The sequence below is a fragment of the Stegastes partitus genome, unplaced genomic scaffold, assembly GCF_000690725.1.
Source record: "Stegastes partitus isolate 25-593 unplaced genomic scaffold, Stegastes_partitus-1.0.2 Scaffold867, whole genome shotgun sequence".
Lineage (NCBI taxonomy): Eukaryota > Metazoa > Chordata > Actinopteri > Pomacentridae > Stegastes > Stegastes partitus.
In genome coordinates this window covers 200,927-220,082 of record NW_007578598.1, presented here as the reverse complement: position 1 = coordinate 220,082, position 19,156 = coordinate 200,927, and the positions used below count along the sequence as shown (strand labels likewise).

Below are 19,156 nucleotides of genomic sequence, written 5' to 3'. Positions count from 1 at the left end.
CTGAGACCCACCCGATAATCAAAACCAAACAAGCACATCTAAATTAAACGGACTAACATGTAACAGGAGCTATTACTGGATCTGCTGAGAAATTTCTCAAAATAGCGTTAATTACTTTAACCTGCAGGGAGAAACCTGTACGTACTTCCTTGCTCGCAAGCGCCAAACAACATAACAAACGATTGAATGCTTCCCTGAGGGGATAATCTCACTTTAACGACCCCTCAGAGGTCCTTTCTTTCATTTCCGAAGAGAAGAAATGCATATTTATTTATTTTTTTTATCTTTAATGGACTCCTGAAGGCCCACCAAAGAGATGAAGTCAAAGATTAGCTGAAGGTAAAACACCAGTGGGAGGCCAACGACGGTTTGATATCTCGACCGGGAAACAGTGAGCTTTGAGATTCTCACATTTAACAAGCCAAATTCCCTCAGCACACACACACACACGTACTCATCTAAGCCAGAAGAACACAGATCCCTGAGCTCGCTCTCCACAACTCATAAAATAAGTGAAATGCAACCCCCATTGTGCAACCATTACAGCATTAGCAAAATGGCCTTTTTTTTTTTTTTTTTTTTACCGTCATTGGCAGGGAATCTGTTCCAGCTCGACCCTCAGCAGTGGAACAAGAAGAGAGAATATGATTAGAAAATAATGATTTTTATACATGCATACTTAAAGGCCTGACGGGGGGAAAATGCAGCTGCGTGAATCTAGGTAGTAAATAAACAAGTCTACGTCTGCTACAGTAAATGTCACGAGGTTGAACTTTCCAACTGGCTTCATGTGTGTAGAGTCGAACGCATTTCTTTAGACAGATTTGGAGCAATAAAACTGTCATATAACAATATAGACAGTTGATCCTATTTTCACCTCTGTTATGCTGCTGCTTTAGTGGATAACAGCCTCGCTAGAGTTCAGTTTAACCAGAATGGAAACAGTGAAACCATGGCTAGAGGTAGAGAGAACTCTAAATGTCTTCAGTGCAGAATGACACAGTTATAATGCCATAAATTAGATTTTTTTTAAAAAGGAAAAAAAAAAAGCAGAATTTCTTTGATTATATATTTTACAAAAATTGGGGGGGAAAAAAAAAACAAACCTGGAGGCAACCGGTACGTTTTCTGAACGTCCTCATGTGTTACTGCTACTGAATATTTTTTTTTTTTTTTTAATTGTTTTTTTAAGTGGCTCCACTTCTTCTGAAGAAACACTTTCTCATCTTGCCTGTACTACTGTGTATGTGCAGCAAAATGACAACAAATTGATTTGAATTGACATACCATATACATTTTACATTTTTAATTTGTTTCCATACTTCCCTCTACACAGCCTGCAGTTCAGCCGAGAAGTCCCAGAATTGTTTGCTGTCAGTCCCAGCTGAGTCACAATGGCTTCTCAGTTGTGTGGAGGAATGCAGAATTTTTTTTCTTTACAACAGAGTTTGATTGATTCAAATGATTTATTTTTGGCATTTTCATGTGATTTAAGGTTTTGATGAAATATGAATATTTCATTATTTTGATGAATATGAATTCTTTAAGCCTAGATTTGGATCATTTTCCCACTGAACTGAACGTCAAACATGATCAGTTCAAAGACCGTCTGACAAAAGATAAAAATCAAACAATTCTCTCTGTTTTTGCCGTTTCTAGTTCTGACAGAACTGAAATTTGGGTGATTTTTATAGGACCAGATGACTGTCAAAGCTGATTTTGGTCAACACCTTCCCACCTAACATACATCCCAGATGCACAAAGGTTTGTTGGGGACAGGAATAAAGCAGGGCTGCAAATAATGTAAAGTTCCTGGAATCAAATTTATTCAGCTTTTACTCTCACATCCTGTATGTGTCTTAACAAGTACGTCACTAATAAGCTGGAGCCTTCTTGTAGCACAGCTGTACTAAAGCTGACCAGTTCAGAAACAAAGAATTGGAACTTACGCAGCAGAAAAAGACTGTTTTATTCTTTGCATTTTTCCTCCAAAGCTGGCACCTGCGTTACCCGTAAGGCCTTCATTACATTTGCCTGCAGACGCGCACGCAGACACCACGGGTGTGTAATTGTTGTTATTATACTTCTTTGTCGTCCACTTGGAGTGAATTCGGACGACTCCAGGACAGTAAATTGGTGTCCACACACTCCAAGTGTGCACGCTGCTGACAAAGATTCATATTTTGCAGGGACACAAATTGCGCAGATTCTCTCAGACTTGGGGAGAAAGTTACATCACTTGTGTACGTGCACACAGGTGACTTGAGGACATCTGTTGCTGTACACAGCTCTTTAAGGAGGTACCAAGTCACGCTCTGCAAGACCTCTACACATATTGTGATGCATACATTTAGTGGCGTTTACCCTTTAAAGGACAACAACAGTACCGGTGGTGATTTGAATTTTAGCGAGTTGACTCCAAATCATTTATACTTCATAGCTTTTATCACTGCCGACCTTTTGGTTTGTCTGTACCTTTGTCCTGTGCAGAAACACAAATGTGCACCAGACCTGCTGGAATAGTGTTGAGAGAATCCATCTGAATGACTTTGTTTTACATTTGCAGAGTCAGGGCTGTGTACAGTGCACACATAGAGCAGACTGTGAGCAGATTGTAAGGAGATAGTCACTGAATTTGACAAAAAAAAACAAATTCTGGTGTTGACGCGTTTAGTTTAAGCAACATTTTTCATGCAAGATGTTTTTTGGGGTATTGATATTAATAATCATAAAAATGTATATAATTAGTATGTTTTTTTAAACGTGTCCACCCACATCCTGACTGCCTTTAAGGAAGACGCTGCTGTAGACTAGTGATTCTCAAGTAGCAGCATCACAGAAAAGTGTTGCTAAAAGGGCAGTGAAGTTCCTGTAATCAGCTGTAACGTGCCTCTATACGCAAAATAGTTCCTTAAAATGTGTGTGTGTTGTGTTCACTGTCATAGAACACAAAGGTTCAGGCTCTTTTAACTTGATATTTCTGGAGCATCCTGCAGTTTTCACAGATAAATGCTACCAACAGCAGCACAAAGCTGAATGAAGAGGAGCTGTAGCAACGCTGGTTGTTTTTCTAGTTTCTTGGTTATTTTAGATGCTTGTTCAGTGTTTTGTAGCAGCATTTATAAATGCAGCTGTCATTAAATACACCTCAAACATCTACGGTGTAAGCTCTGAGTCTGAAACGCTGCAGCCTGCTTTTAAAAATCTGATTTCTTCACGATTTGGGAGCTCAAACTTGCAGCTCCACTGGTGAGCTTCTCCGGTGATGTTCGCGAGCATAGCTGTGGTGGCTTTAATGAGCGGCTGCAACAATGAGTCGTGGTGTGTTTGTGTATTTCTTTCTATCATGTGGGAGATTGCATTAAAAAAATAAAAAAAATTGAACTTTTGAGTGGAAGTTGAATGAGGTTTATGAGCTGCCAGGAGAGATAAGGTTTCAGACCTGCAGCCAGGCCTTCCAGTAAGAGAGATGTTGTACTTGAAGCCGATGTTGTGTTTGGAAACAACTGGCTGTCACTGCTAAAGCTCAGAAACATCGACACCGGTCCACGCCCGCAGCGGTTCATTTAATCGGTTTGAAAATGTAACTGTCAATGCGCTGATTCTGCATCTACACTTATGTGTTTTTTGCTACTTCTAGAATGAGAGTCCGACCACTCTGGTGTTTTTAAACCCCTAAAACGATTCTCAAAACACTCTTGACCTTGTCCACGTTTGCCTTCTGATTCAGTTGTAACTATCGATACACGTTGTTCCCCGATTCGCTGTCAAGTGACCGTTTTCCGGACGAAAACAAAGATTGGAGATGCATAATGGATCACAGGTGTTGCTGACCTTGTCGTCTCCACAGCAGCTGTTGTGCAGTCAAAGAAATCTGTGGTTTTACTTTTCACCATTGCGGTTTTCCTCTGTCGCGTTTTCTGCAACTCAGCAGCCAACCTCCTGCTTCGTGTTTACACCAGCATCCCCACGCTCAGTGTACATGACTGCATTTTATTTTAGGGGCATTAGAATGTTGATGTTTTCTAAAACTGACCTAAATTGCTGTTTAAAATTGAAAACGCATAGTTTGGGTTGAGTTTCTGTCTCTGAATAACTTCAGTAGAAAGAGCTTGGATCCCTAAAAAGTCAAAAAAGGACATTTTAGAGTGATTTAGCATGAATAAGATCAAATTTGATCTGTATTTTGCCGCAGTTTTTGCTTTGTTAACAATTTTTGGAGAGTTGTTTGTCACGTCACAGAGGTAATATGGCTGTTAAACACTCTGAATCTCAGGCAGGTTCTGCTCCTGTCTCATTTTTGCTCACCGTTGCCTCATTTTTCACTGCACTATAAAGTCCTGCACCTCTGTGGAGACCATGGATGGAAGTAGAGGAAACTCAAAAAGTCCTCTGTGTGGTATATCATCGGTATGATGCCATAAATTTTGTTTTTTAAACCTACACACTAACAATCAATATGTGCAACATTTCTCCAAATGCCCACTGACGTTACCAATAGGGATGTCCAATATTGGCTTTTTCGCCACTATCCGATATGCTGATATTGTCCAACTCTCAATTTTCGATTCCGATATCAACCAATATTGATATATGTTTGTTACTGCAGCCACACTTGTTTACACGCTTCACAATGCTGTTTGATTACGTTGTCATTTGTGCGCGCCGGTACATGCCGACGAAATCCAGGAATTATTTTATCAGTTTTCATTATAGGCCAAAAAAAAACAAAAAACGATAATGATATTGACAGATATTAAATTTTTATGCCAATACCGGGTTTGTCCGATATTATGGGACATCCCTAGTTACCAATGACAATAAAAATGCTCCTCATACTGTAGACAAATAGAAAGATGTTTCACCATGCTGAATGTATTTTCCAAACACTGGCTGCTCTGTACTCTGGTTTTTGAGCCATGCTGCATTTATTTTGCTCTCAATATCTTCTCTGTATACAAAACGCAGCACCTGAAAAGTCCCTGAATTTTTGTCACCTGGCTGTTGGACATAGATGAGTCACTAATGGCTTGTAGGTTTTGCTTAGAAGTGCAGATCATTATTTTTTAAGGATGTTACAATTTTAAGCTCAGATAGTTTTTCCTGATTGCACCGTACGTTCCATATGACACTTTGAAAGACTGCCAGTAAGATGAAAACCAAATAATTCTCTGTTTTTACAGTCTCTTGCTCTGATAAATGATGTAATTTGGTTATTTTTTTGTTTTGTTTTGTTAAAGAATACATATCTTACCAACATATTGGCAGGTTCTGGGGTTCAGAGGGTTAAAACTGTCTCTGAAGAGTTAACTGGTGTTTCCAAACTTGCGAAGTGCTCATATTCATACACAGCAAAAAAAAATATTTTGGGAATTTGGCTTGTGTAACTCATGTTGAACTTGAGGCAGCATAATACAAATACAGGCTGCAATGTGGTTGTAATTACAGAGCGCAGGGTTCCAAATTTTGCCAGTTTTTCCTCCTGATTGAAACTTATAGTAGTCAAAAATCTCAGAAATCTTGGAAATGCCCTTTGCAGCGACTGCCTTCTCCACTTTACTCTGACAAGGGCTGACTCGAGCTCTTTCCCTCGACTTGATATCACCGGGGATAGTTAAATCAGATGCTGCACGCTGGAAAAACTGTCTGTTCCGTTTAGCTGACGGCAGCGTGCACCTTGACATGAATGACATCACTGTTTCTTAGCCTCGTGCATGAGCAGATGGATTCACTACAGTGGGAGCTCTGTGTGCCAGCTCCGCGCTAACGTGTGATGGGCTCATTATCCCAACAACAAACAGTGCAAGAACACCGACGCAAACATACAGACGCACATACATGCATCCCTGTACCATTAATCATCAGGTGTTTTGGGCTTTAGCCCCACTAGCCAGCAAGTGGATCAGTCCAGAAGAGGAAAAAGGAGGATAAAAGTGAGCCAACCACAGAGGTAACAAGCCAATGAAAGTTGTCCACCAGAGTCGGGGCTAATTGCGTACTGTTGTGGTGCTTTTAACGGGCCGAGGTAATCACTTTTGTCCGATAATTAGCATTTCAGGAAATCTATAAAGCGGATGCCATCCCTCATGCTGTTCAAATCAACACGCTTTACTTAACCGTGTTACAAAAAGCAGCACAGGGAATAAAAGGAATGCACGAGAAGCTACGCCCTTCCTCTCGTTCCCTTTAAATTTTCTAATTGGGTTTTGTCTTATAAAAAAAGAAAGAAAAAAAAAGAAACCAGCAATTTAAAGGTTTCAAAGTAGCGCTTTGGAAGCCTTAAGACACAATTCTAGCATGTTATGAAGTGAAGGAGGTGCGAAGTGGGTGAGCGTCTGACGGCAGGAGGAAGGGTTCGGCTTCAAGCGTCACGCTGTCGTCGCTCCTCTACATCCAGGTCCTTTATACTTTAATCTTAATGCAACACAGTCTCAGAATAAAATGTGGAACAGATACGTTGGTCCACAATCCAAAAACGTGCTAGTTTCACATTAAAGGCTGTAATATTGTGAGATGTTTTTCTTGTTGGCTCATTTTGGTTCGTGTCCGCATCATGTGACTCACAAGTTTCTGTCGCTTCACCAGCAAACCAGTGGGACAGTTCATCTGTCACATTCACTCTCATTTGCTTTGTTTTAAGATGAATTCATACAAATGTTTTTCAGTCACTGTTGTTTTTTCTGTTGTTTTCAGGCACCATTTAATGCTGTTTTCTGTTGCTTGTAGTTGTTGCCTTCTGTTTTTTCTGCTGTTTTTAGTCACTGTTTTGCTTCTTCTGTTTTTTTCAGTCGCTGCATTCAGTCACCATTTTCTGTCTTTTTCCATCGCTGCTTTCTGTCATTTTCTGTCGCTCTTTCACTTCAATTTTAGTTGCTGCCTTCTGTTGCTCTCTGTCGTTTTCACTTGCTGTTTTGTCGTATTCTGTCATTTTTTGTCACTGTTTTTGTTGTTTTAGTTGCTGTTTTCTGTCGTCACTGTTGCTGTTTTCTGTCATTTTCAGTTGCTGCTTTCTGTTTTGTTGTTGTTTTCAGTCACTGTTCTGCTTTTTCTGTTGTTTCCGTATTCAGTCACCATTTTCTGTCTTTTACCATCACTGCTTTCTGTCATTTTCTGTCACACTTTTATTTCATCTTCAGCTGCTGCCTTCTGTTGCTTTCTGTGGTTTTCGCTTGCTGTTTTTTTCGTATTCTGTCATTTTCAGTCACTGTTTTCTGTTTTCAGATGTTGTTTTCTGTCATTTTCAGTCAGTTTTTTGTCTGTTTTTTGTGGTTCTTTGCTGTTCTATCTATGTATCTGCTGTTCCCGGTTGTTTTCGCTCACTATTTAACTGTCACGTTCTCTTTCGTTTACTCAACAGCATTATTGGGTTAAGCCAAAACTTCTGAGTAATGTTCAGGGTAATATTGTGTTTTTTGTTCAACATGCATCCATGTAAACACTAAGTGTAGTTCCTGCCCCAAGAAAAGCCCCTAAAAAACATAAGCATCTTCAGTTTTACAGCCTTTCTCGTGGAAAATCCTACCGTTTGTACTGTTACACGTAATTTGTAAAGCTTTTGTAAGGCTTTGTAGAGAAGGGCATAGTGTGTAATACTGAAAGTAATTATTTTTTTGTTTCCTTTCATCTCTCCCACTGAGCTGAATCTACAAAGAAATCAAGACATGCAAAAAAAATGTAAAAAACTAAAAAATTCTGTCTCTGTCTGTGTGAGACTGAAACAAAATAGTCGAGTGAGTAAAGGTCAGAAAGCAAACAACTTCACCATTAACACAAATATGAAGACGTTGGATGACAGTTCTGTGGGAGTGTCTGAGCAGCTCCTTTCATAGTACACGTTAGTCATTTGATCTGTTGTTAATATTAAAGTATAAATGATAGATGCCCTTACACACAATTCAACAGAGCAGATAAAGAGTCGACAATTTCACGCCTTGCTGAAATCAGATTTCCTCATGATGATGGTCAGGAGATAAACGCAGGATTAATGAGTGGGACGACTTCCTTATTTTTCTTTTGAAGTGGTGTGAAGAAATCTAAATCAAAGTTTGAATAAGAGGGGAGGGGGTGGGAGAGACGTGTCCCTCCTTTTCGGAAATGGCTCTAAATCAGATTAACAACATTCCTTGTTTGTCACTAATGCTGCGTCCTGGCTGCAGAACAGTCGACTCGCTCTGCTGTTCCCAGGAACTGCGGAGGTGGAAAAGCCTGTGTGTGACCATCACACATTGCATTAGACTCCAGGTTGCACAGTTGAGCTGAGACCACACACCCACCCAAATCAAAGGAGCCTTAAATATGAGGCAGACCATAAAGTAATCTGCCGAGCCGGTTTGATAGCGAAGAGGAAGTGTCCCTGCCGCCTGATAATCTGAAGGATTACGGAGAGCAGTCGTCCTCCTGAACGAGAGCCTGTGCATGTCAGAAACGCTAAATTTACATCCAGCGAGTTCCCATAGTGGACGAGACAATTACATAAATGCAAACACACCCCACAAGCCACAGCTATCAGGAGGATCTGCAGCAGAACGGAGAAGGTTGAGTGAAGCAGCGGTGATCCATGAGTGGAGCTCACCGGCCTGATTCACGGAGCCGGACTCTGGCTGCTTTTCATTACGCTGATTAGAAAGAACCGAAATTGAGCATGAAATGCGTTTGCTGATCACGCGGTCATCAGAGGGAATCAACATATGCAAGCAATTTGATTGGTCACTGGTGGAGTCACCCTTAGAGACATCTGTTAGTGTCCAATGAGACGTAAGCGGAGCCGAGGTCACGTGAGACTGGTGAACCCGAGAGTTTTAGAGTTAAAGTTTGTTGACAGTTCGTGGAGTTCAGGAGTTATTTGGGGTTTTAGTTTGTCCCATTTCCCCCCAACTTGTCTTGTTCTTTTGAACTGTGTTAAAAACTTCACAGAATGATCATCAACAACCCAGAAACACAAGAGACAGGTTTTGCATATAGCTTTCGTTTTACATTTAATTTCTCCTTGTGTCTTACTGATGCGTAGTTGTTATTATTGAAGAACAAGTTCCATAAGTTAGCACTTGAACGAATTCTGTGTATTCTACATGTACTTATAGCGTAGTGAACACACATCTTGGGTTGCATGCAGAAGGATAAACAGTAGATGATAAAATTTACATCCACTCGTTCTCTTGCATATTTGCAAATGTGTGAAGTATTTTGCTGGCCAAGGAGTCTGCATCCAATTACAGAGGAAAACAAAGCTGTTAGGCAGATAAATCGAGGTAAACTGAAATTTAGATCTGAAGAACCAGGCTTTCTCCAAAATGTATAAAGACCACAAATGTTTGCACCAAATTATTCGGTGATCCATTTATCAGATGTCATGACATTTCTCCTAGAATCTGAATAAAGTCAGTCTGTACAAAACTCAGTCAAAGTTCATTCAGCACGTGGTTTCACTAAACCCCAAAATGTTAATTTCGTGGCGGCTGTGTGTCGACTGATCATCAGCCTGGACGATTAGCGGATTTTACTGATTTTCTATCTGTTTTCCTTTTGGTTTGTTATGTTTTTGAACTGATTCGCGATAAAATAAACAAACTTAAGTGACTATCTGATTAGTAACACATCCTGAGAAATCGTCTATCAGCGATGAAGGATAAATGTTTTTCTTTAGTTAAACATGTGAAAAACTTAAGCAAACGAGGTGATTTCAATGAGGTTAATCTGATATTTATCATTTATAATGGGTCCAGCGAGGATTAATCGTAGTACTTTGGTGTCCTGTAGTTTCACCATCAGGTGATGTTTCAACATCTATTGAAGGAAAAAATCTAAAAACATAAACCATACATTCATTTAAGACTTTCATAAAACACCACTGGAACCACCTTAGGTTTCATCAGGGTCACTACCTTTACTTTTTTAGCTCTTGTCTTGGTCATTAAGAGGGTTAACCCTACATGAGGGGTGTTGTTGTTTTCAGAGCAGTCTCATCTATCCAGATCTTCAGTTGTTTGATATGGTAATAGTTGCACATTTTCTGTATTCACCATAATATTAAGGAACAAAAATATTTCCTATTATGAAATTGTTCTGTTTTCACATGTATCTCACCATAAAGTATTGGTATTGTGCAGAAAAGATCATCTAGAATCTTGAAATATCACAACCATGATGGTGGGACACTGAATGACTTGGATGTAGTTGGTCCCTAATGGAATGTATAATTGTTTTACTGACTGTAGTGTTCACATACACCTACTGGCAGAGGAAGCAAAATGTTTACTAAATGCACGAAACATCAAAAATCTTATGGTGGGATTGCAATGAATGTTCCTGTCATTATTCATGGTCCCCAGAGGACACAAAGTAGCAGAGTTAAGTCATTCTGTGAGCATCATTACAACATTATTTCCATGTGTCAACACAATATTGTGTAATGAGACATTCATGCTCCCCAGAGGAAGAATCCTTATGAATTCCCTGTTTTCCATCATGTTCATCAGCACCAGTAAAATCTCAGCACCACACAACTGAAGAAACTAAAAGCCCAACGAGCTCTATCACCACTTTTCCCTTAATGAGAAACTGCTGCTGAACAAACATGCAGGACAAAGTTAATCTAAAAGGTTTGTTCTTCATGACTTGTCCTCGCAGAAGACATTGACGCCAAACTATGACCTTATCGCATTGCCAGGAATGTTTTTTTTCCCATAAAGACTAAACGGAGAAACGTGCACTGAACATCTGTGATTCTTCACAGCTCGTATTCATACGTATCTCAGTGGTCCAGTGGTTAATGTCGACCATATTCTATATAATTCCTAAGAATATATATGTGTCTTCACTTAACCGCGCTCCAACATGACAGTTTAACGTCTGTAGTTTGAAATATCACACAGTTAATTTCCTGTTTTTGTCCACTTCTTCTCTTTTTCTATAAATTCCTTTGTGGCAGCTTTTTAAATTAAATTAAAGTTGTTGTTCCTTTGCACAACTTCACTAAACATGTGCATAATTCTGCTGTCGGTGAGGAGATTGTTTCCAATGTATTGTACTCAGCTTCTTTTGGAAAACCACCAGTGACAAACAAGCCAACATGATATTTTGTTACGACACAATCAGAAGAATATTCAGTTTAGGTTTGCTTTACCCTTTTGGAGGTGATTTGTGAGAAATCTTCCTCATTAAAGCCAGATGTTATGCTTGTTGTGAGCCTTTTATCATCGACTTTTCTTCGTGTAACTCACTTCTGTGTGTTCTCACTTTTATCCTTTACTATATCAAGATTGTTCTGGAGAGCTCTCATTTGAACAGCTGTCCCAAATACTGACAAACACATTGCCAGCACATTGCAGGAATAGTTAGGATTCCCCAAAAGTCCAGTGCATTTGTTGGATTTCTTCATCTTGGTTTTATTCAGCCTGTTTGTTGCTGATAGAAAACAACACCACTGAGCTGACAGGTTCACGAGATGCTTCGGATGAAAACTTCAGCTCGATGGAATTTCATATAAATAACCTAAAGCCCTATAAGGTGAAGTAATGAAACAGGAATGGCACTCCACCAATATACTTGACTGAAATCTGACTGCTTAAATTGTAGAAAAAGCTGCATTACACACTGGGAGTTTGAAAGATGAGAGATTTGACCCTCTGAACACCAAAACCCACCAGCAAGTTTTAAAAAATAAATAAATAAATAAAGCCAAAACTGCACCATTTATCAGAGCCAGAAACTGTAATAACAGAGAGAATCACCAGATTTTCAGCTTTCTGATGTTCTGTGAACATATCAAAACAGTCAAAACAAAACCTAAAATTGGGATATTTCATTAAAATTTCGTTATTCTATGTGTCACAAAATAAACTCTATGCAGCAGATTCTTGAAAAAATAAAGTAGAATCCAGTGCTCCTCAGCGCAACTAATACGCCATGATGGACTCAGCTGCAATCAACAGTCATGTGACCAAAATCTGTAGACTTTTCCGGCAGTGTTTAAACCAAGTGATAAGGAATATTCAGAGTTAAATATCTGATCAATAAAATAAATGCAGCATATCTCAAAAAAGGTATACAAGGTATGCAAGTTGTTATATAAGATTTATTCAACATGGTGAAACATCTTTCTAAAGTTTGTGTACACTGTAGTGTGGAAAACGTTGAATTTGTAAACGTTAGGCTGAGTAATATAACCTATTCTTAGTATGTGGAGCCCTTGTTTTTTCAATATTAGTAACAAAATGCTGTAAATTTTGATTTCAGTTGTTTTACAATTTTTGTAAAGAAAAAAATCTAAGAAATTGAACTCTATTTTTTGTCTTTTTTATGATTTATGACATTAAAAATGTGTAAATTCCTTTATATTGCAGCAAAAATGAGCTTACAGTGAGTAAAAATGTGCCAGAAGCAAAAAGAAACAACAAAAACCTGTCAGGTTCAGAAGGTGTTTCACCCATACAGGGGATTAAAAGTCTGGATTTTTTCAACCTCAGTTGTTTCAGTTGTCGATACCTCTTTGTTTCTGAGCCCCCTCAGCTTGTCTTATTGTTCTCATATTTTGTCTTTTTATGCTGGCTTTCTGCAAAAATAACTTGTGATAGAAAAGTACTGTCAATAAAATGGGTAATCCACCAAAAAAAACCTAGGAGGCCTGCTTTATGCACGATCCAAATCCTCTGCAAAACTTGACATTCTTTAGTGCGGAAGGTTGCAGCCCAGGTGGTTGTTTCCTGTATTAAAGTCGATTTTCAAATCGGTTACATGCAGATAGTGAAAGGAGGGAAGAAAGCCGCCTGAAATAAGAGGCCGACGGCGGGTTTCTACCCACATTTAATGTCCAGTGAGTCAGACTGAGCACCGAGTAGTTAACTAGTCAGGGAAAAGGCAAACCTTTCGTTAATCTAATCAACTCTATCCTATAAATGTGAAGTATTTCAGTATTAACATGTGTGGCGTACCCATTTGCTCTAAATCTGCCTCATCTGCTTCCCGCTAAGTTTCTGATCTCTCACTTTTCTTCTTTTTGGCGAAGCACCAGATAACAGATGTGAACTTGTTGCTTCTTTTTCCTCAGAAAGTGATATACGTTCTTTCACTGTAGTCGGACCTTGAATTCTGCAGCGACTGTCCAGTTAAAACTCTGCTCCTTTATGATTCTGGATTCAAAATTCAAGACTTTTATCAGTCACAAACACAAGTGTACACAGTGTAACGCGCAGTGAAATGCATTTATGATTTCTCTTCCATGAGATTCCAAAACCTGATGCACTATTTATGAACTGGGCTGTATGATAAACCGCTGATGCATGTTTCAACTTATCTGTTACACTTTTAAAAAGAGCCCTGAGCTCCTTTCTGTTGTGCATTGTAAGGATAATTAAGATACAAGCACCTGCAGCACACGTTACATGCATCAGCACACACACATGCAGCCCAGTCACACCTGCACTGTGATCTACCTCACACCAATAAAAGAGTCTTTCCTGCTTTTGAGCCGCGGCTCTGCTTTCCCAAGCTGAAGGTATGCAGTCTTGGCCGCTCCGCCGCTCGGGCTTCGCTGTTTGTTTGTTCTTCAGCGGGTTTACGAGTCCTTACTGATGCTGTCACCAAAGTATGCCGGTTCGTAGCAGCACCGACTCTGGAACCAACAGGTTAATTTGATGGAGGGGGATTAAGGATACGCGGGAAAGCCATCCTCATTTGCTAGCTGTAATTTCTGAATACATCCCCCCCTCAGGGAAACTGATTTCTTCGAAAATGAATGTTTGAAGAAAAGGTGCCTGCCGACCACCTGCCTCATTAGATTGATCATTCCTGGTTCTGAGGTTTAAAAAACATTAAAATATCACTCATTAAGAGAGGCAATTTGTTGTGACCTTTAATCCTCTTGAGACTGTAACCAAAGTTTGCAACATAAAAAAGCGTTTTTTCAGTGAGATCATGAGTCCGTTTTTTTTCTTGCACTGCCTTTTAATCTAAGTAAATAACGCAGCCTGTGTCTTTGCCGTACAGTTCAGAGACTGTGTTTGTACTGCCATCTTACAACACATCCTTATCCTCAGAGGGGTTCTGTCCTCCCGCCGGCCGATTAACAAACTACTAAAACAACAAAGAGCAAAGTGGCTCTCAGGAATGAGGAGGGAGCAGAAAAGATATCTGAGCAAACTGTTGGAGTTGAGCTCTGCTGGTCTCCCAGTTGCTTGCATTCTGAGAGATTTTTGCACCTATTGCATCATGGAGCCGGCGGGGAAATGAGAAAGCAGCAGTGCTATGCGGTGAAATTAGCTCAGGCGTTCACCGCTGATATCAATGTGGAAAAGTGGGGGTGTGAATTCTGGTATTGCGGCAGCTGTGAGCAATGTTTAAAGCATCCGATGTGGCGCGAGTGGGGGTGTGCAGCCGGCCGAGTGGGCTCCTTAATCCATGCCAGGAGGGCGAAGTGGATGCAGGGAGAGTTTAATGTGATGGAGATGAAGTTAAAGCATTCTATTCCCTCTCTAGCTCAGAAGCCTTATTTTCAGATTGACCATGTTGTATTTCTACAATCAGTCCCACAAATTATGATCCCATTACCAAACCCCCTGCCCCGTTCTGCTTGGTTCTTCTATCTGCCTGCATTTTAGATGTCTGGTAAGTGGAGCAGAGTTCATCTGTTCTGACTAAGAACACCTGGAATCTATGTTTTCAGCCTATAAATCGTTGGCACCCTCCCTATCTCTCACTCACCTACCCGGGCATAACTAAAGCAGGGTTCTTGCTTTAGTTTTTTCCTTTTATTTGTTCAGTTTTTTTTTTTTACTGTACCTAACAGTACCATTCCTTATACGTCATAAATTTTGCATTTATGTATTCATGGTGTGTCTCCCTCCTCCAAACTCGGTTGTGACAAAACTGGGGGCTCGTCCGGGATTGAACTAAACTGCATTTAGAGTTACATTTTTAGGGAAACAGAACAGGCTGTCTGCCAGATTTTGTTTGTTTACGACATAATCATCACAAACACATTTCTAATCAATATATCTTGTGCTGCTTATCACTTTTCTGTTGCTCCTTTGCAGCCAATCAATCATATATTAAACTTGCCGGGACTCGTCACCCCAGTAACCAAAAAATGGAGAAGCTTCAAACAGGTTCATATTTTAACCCAAACCATAATAGTGTCCCTAAATTTAACCATGTAGAGCCTAAATCTAACCAAACAGCGAGTGTAAACTAGACTTAACTAAACGATGTGTCTCTCTCTGAGCTTGGTTTTGATAAAATCTGTGTCTCATCAGGGATTGAAACCCAGACATTCTGCCAGATTAGGTTTGTTTGTGACACAATGACTCCAAATATGTTTAAATTAATATAGATTAGCTCATTTAATTCATCACTTTTCTGTCGCTCCTTTGCAACTAATCAATTACATATTAGATGGTGATGGACTTGTCACACTAATAACCCAAAAAATGGAGGAGAAGCTTTAAGAATGTTGTAAAAGGTTTGTGTATTTTAACTTAAACCATCATCTAAATCTAGTCATGTAGTGTCTAAACCAAACAACGAGTTAAAACTAAACTTAAGTTAAAGAATAAAGTCTCCACACAGGACGCGATCTACATTCTCTTGAGTGAAAGTCCTGTTACTGATTTGTGCCTCCAGACTTCTCTCCTACCTCCTTACGTAAATGAGAAAGCAGTTTAGTTGTTTAGGAAAGTAATTTCTGAGAGAGGGGGGTTGTTTGGAGTTTACCCAGTGTGGTTTCTGAAGACAACAGACTTTCTCAGCCTGCAGAGGAGCAGAAGTTCCAACAGAAAGACAGAAGAAAATCCATTAAATCACCTTTCCTCTAACCTCCTAAACATCATCTGCACTTGTTGCATAAGCCGAGAGATCTGCCACTTAAATCTGCCACCAAAACATGCAAAATAACAAACAGCGTGTGCACTTGTTTTGCAGTGAAACCGCACACACATCCTCTCATTATTCGACCAGTAGGGAAACAATTAATAAGACGCGATGAGCCAAAGCATAAATCCGCCGTGGCTCTTCCCGTTTTGCAGTGGTGAGCACAGTGGGAGGGTTCAAAGACGTTGTGAAATAGCTCCAATATGTGAGAGAGTATTACATATTCAACCCCCCGCCCGTGAGTCATCTTCCCACATCTGACCACAAATATTACAGTGCATCTGCGAACTAAAACAATGTTGTTCCCCTCCGCTTCGCATCACTTCTTTCCCTCTCTGCCTGGACAGTGCCATGGGTATTTGTAAAGAAGCTTGAACAAGGGAGGGAACAAGTAAAGCAGTGTGTGGGAGCAGAAAAAAAAAAAGAGACATGACGGTGACAAAGATCTGTCCTAGAAAAGTGGAGGCGACGGCAGCGGGGATGCTGGTCAGAGTCAACAGGAGAACCTTCGTTTATATTACGCATCCTTGGAAATATTCTTATATCAAGTCTTACACTGCACACGGTAAACATGTCCAAACACTAAGTATACAATTTGCATTTTTGGTGGGTTTAGGTTTTGCAAACTAAACTGACTGGAGACACATGAAGAGTTTCTGTCTTTCGTCACTTAGTAGCCGTGTTTTCACATAATTGTCAAGAAAATTTGAAACAAATTTTTGTAATGTCGCAATAGATTTTTAAAAAAAGAAAATGCAAATCTCGTTTGTGTAAAGGCTGCGTAGTTTCATCAGAAGGTGGCGGTAAAGGCTATGTTGAACATGGCTCTAATAAAGAGAGTAGAAGAAGCTGGAGGCAAAACTTACTTCAGAACTGCTAAAAAACCTTGAAGAAGAAAGAAACAGAACTTTGGCATCTATGAGAGAAAAATCTACAGTGATTGCTATCAGTTGAGAAAGTTCTAATTATTCTTTCATGTCAGCTCATATCAGCTGTATTTTATACTGTCTAAAAACAAAGACCGTGAAAGATGCGGCAATACGTGAATTTTTGGGAATTAAATGTTTGTTACGTCAGATCATGTTCAACGAAGGTGCTTCCATCTCCTGTGACGTACATTGCCTCTTACATTCATCCAGAACCATCTCAAGCAGACATGAAAAAAAAGTGTTTTTTTGCAACATTAAGGAAGTTTTTTTTGTTGAATTTTGCCAATTTCCATCACCTTTCTCAAACACAGTGCTTAAAAATGTGCATTAAACTATGTTAAAGGAACCCAGCTAGTGAGTTCACGTGAAGATTTTAGGACCAAGTCTCAGAATTACAGCCATCATTGAACAAAAAGTCATTTTTTTCTGGAGAAGTCGTCCAGTAGTCCAGTGTAGAGGTATAATTTCACTAAATAAATACAATATGCACCTTTAAAAGTCATTTAAAGCTCATTGGCAGCAGTTTAAAGCATAATTTAAATGATCTATCTGCATTTTTGAAATTGAAACATTACCCTCAGATCTGTCAGTGTGCCTCTGGTAGCTGGAGCTTGTTTCTTCACTTGACAAGACCATCAATAATCAATGAGGGATTTAATTGTGTAACCTCTAAAGCATGTTATGTGTGAAAAAAAAAAAAAAAAAAAGTCCTTGAATTTAATGTCAACTTTTGACTTATAGCGTTAATCAAACGTTTTAAATCTGTTGTGTACAAAAAGTTGATTCACAAATGTGAATTGCACAATAAACCGCAACAATTCCAATAACACTTAGGCTGCCATCTTATCTAATAAAGGTTTCTCACGGGAATATTTTAGGATTGCCTGAAGTCTTCTCAGATTAACATCGTGAATTACGTCTTTAACAAACTATTACGCACGACATTTTCGTGCGTAAAAGTGAAACCCGGTAAATTACGCACCGTAAAATTTGGCACACTCGAACATGAGGAGTTATGTGAAGCGGTGGAGGATGTGGAAGTGTGAGCAGGTACGCACTCACCCGTGAACCTGGCTTCTGCGCCGACACTTGAGGCAGGTAGCAGAGAAACAGAGGCGCCAAAAAGTACGAGGAGGTGAAAAGGATGAAACTTGACAATAACATAATGGAGCGGCGGTGAGCGCAGAGCAGCGAGCGGCAGGTTGGCTGAGCGCACAGTGTGTCCGTCTGTCACACTGATGACCAACAGGTCCAAACTGGTGGGAGAAAAATAACTCACTCCAAAAGAAAGAAAAACACTATTCTCCTTCTAATAATTTCCCTTTTGACTACTTCTCCGATAACTATTCACATAGTGCCACGCGTGGGATGAGAAATCACGACTTGACGGAGACCATTGTGATTTGGTTTTTTATCCACTGCGGGAGGATCAGCTGTTCATCACGGCTTCCACAGGTTGAGTAGCGCCCGTATCCATTGCAACTTCATTTAAAAGCGCAGGAGGGAGCAGCAGCGTTGACTGACACTCCAGCTGTCCAATAGCAGGCGGGGAAGGCGGTGAGGCCACGCCCACTTTAAACTCCAGCCTGACTCTGCACAGAGGTTTGGTCAGTTAGGAGAGAGGAGCAGCAGAGGCAGCAGCTGCAGGGACACTCAGTGTATTATCAACAGTCTTTGAGAGCAGAGACAATGGCTGAGCAATTGTGAGGTCAAATTTTAGGTTCTCATCCCCTTTCAGAGACGTATAATGCTCTATAATAGCCGAGTATCCTGCTGCCGTGACATTTAGCCTGTGTACTTGGGTTACAATGGAAAACATCTATTGAGTAAAGTCAATAGCTGTCACAAGCACCGCAGGGGGTCGGCCTGTGTTTGTAGATTTGGCCTCAGTGTGTGTGTGTGTTTTAGTGGGATCAGGATTCAGTGGTTGATTAAGCAAAAAACAGATGTCGGTGCCACTTTATCCCTAATTACTGGCAGTAATTTAACTGGTTTTTAGGAGTAAACTTCATTTTGTGGAAGAGAAAATCACAGAGTAGGCCCAAGACTTTTTAACAATCCAACTAAATAACATGTTTGTCCTTTAAAAAGGCCCTGACAAGGAGCTGGTTTGAATTTATAGTAACAAAAAACATGAGGAATTCATGATTTGAGACAATAATACAGTGATATTGAGCCATATCGCTACCGTACCTTATAAATGTGTTTGCAACTTTTGCACTAACATTCTTGTACGATTCAGAAAATAAACCCTGAAATAAATGCTTTTCCAGAAAATTGATGCTGAAAGACGGAGTATATCACAATACAGCAAATGTATGAATAATTACATCCAGAATCATATTTAATATATTATATAATAGTTT

The 19,156-nt window shown here is 39.8% G+C and overlaps 1 protein-coding gene across 7 annotated transcripts in view; it reads right to left on the bottom strand.

The window, feature by feature from the left end:
* Positions 1-18,246, bottom strand: part of smoc1 (SPARC related modular calcium binding 1) — a 76,900-nt gene extending 58,654 nt beyond the window's left edge. For all 7 annotated transcript variants that reach the window (XM_008293267.1, XM_008293269.1, XM_008293266.1 and 4 more), the window contains exon 1: positions 17,853-18,246. In XM_008293267.1, coding sequence (XP_008291489.1) covers positions 17,853-17,954 — 102 coding nt within the window. In that variant the 5' untranslated portion in view covers positions 17,955-18,246. The remainder of the gene's footprint in view (positions 1-17,852) is intronic.
* Between the last annotated feature and the right edge of the window lie 910 nt (positions 18,247-19,156).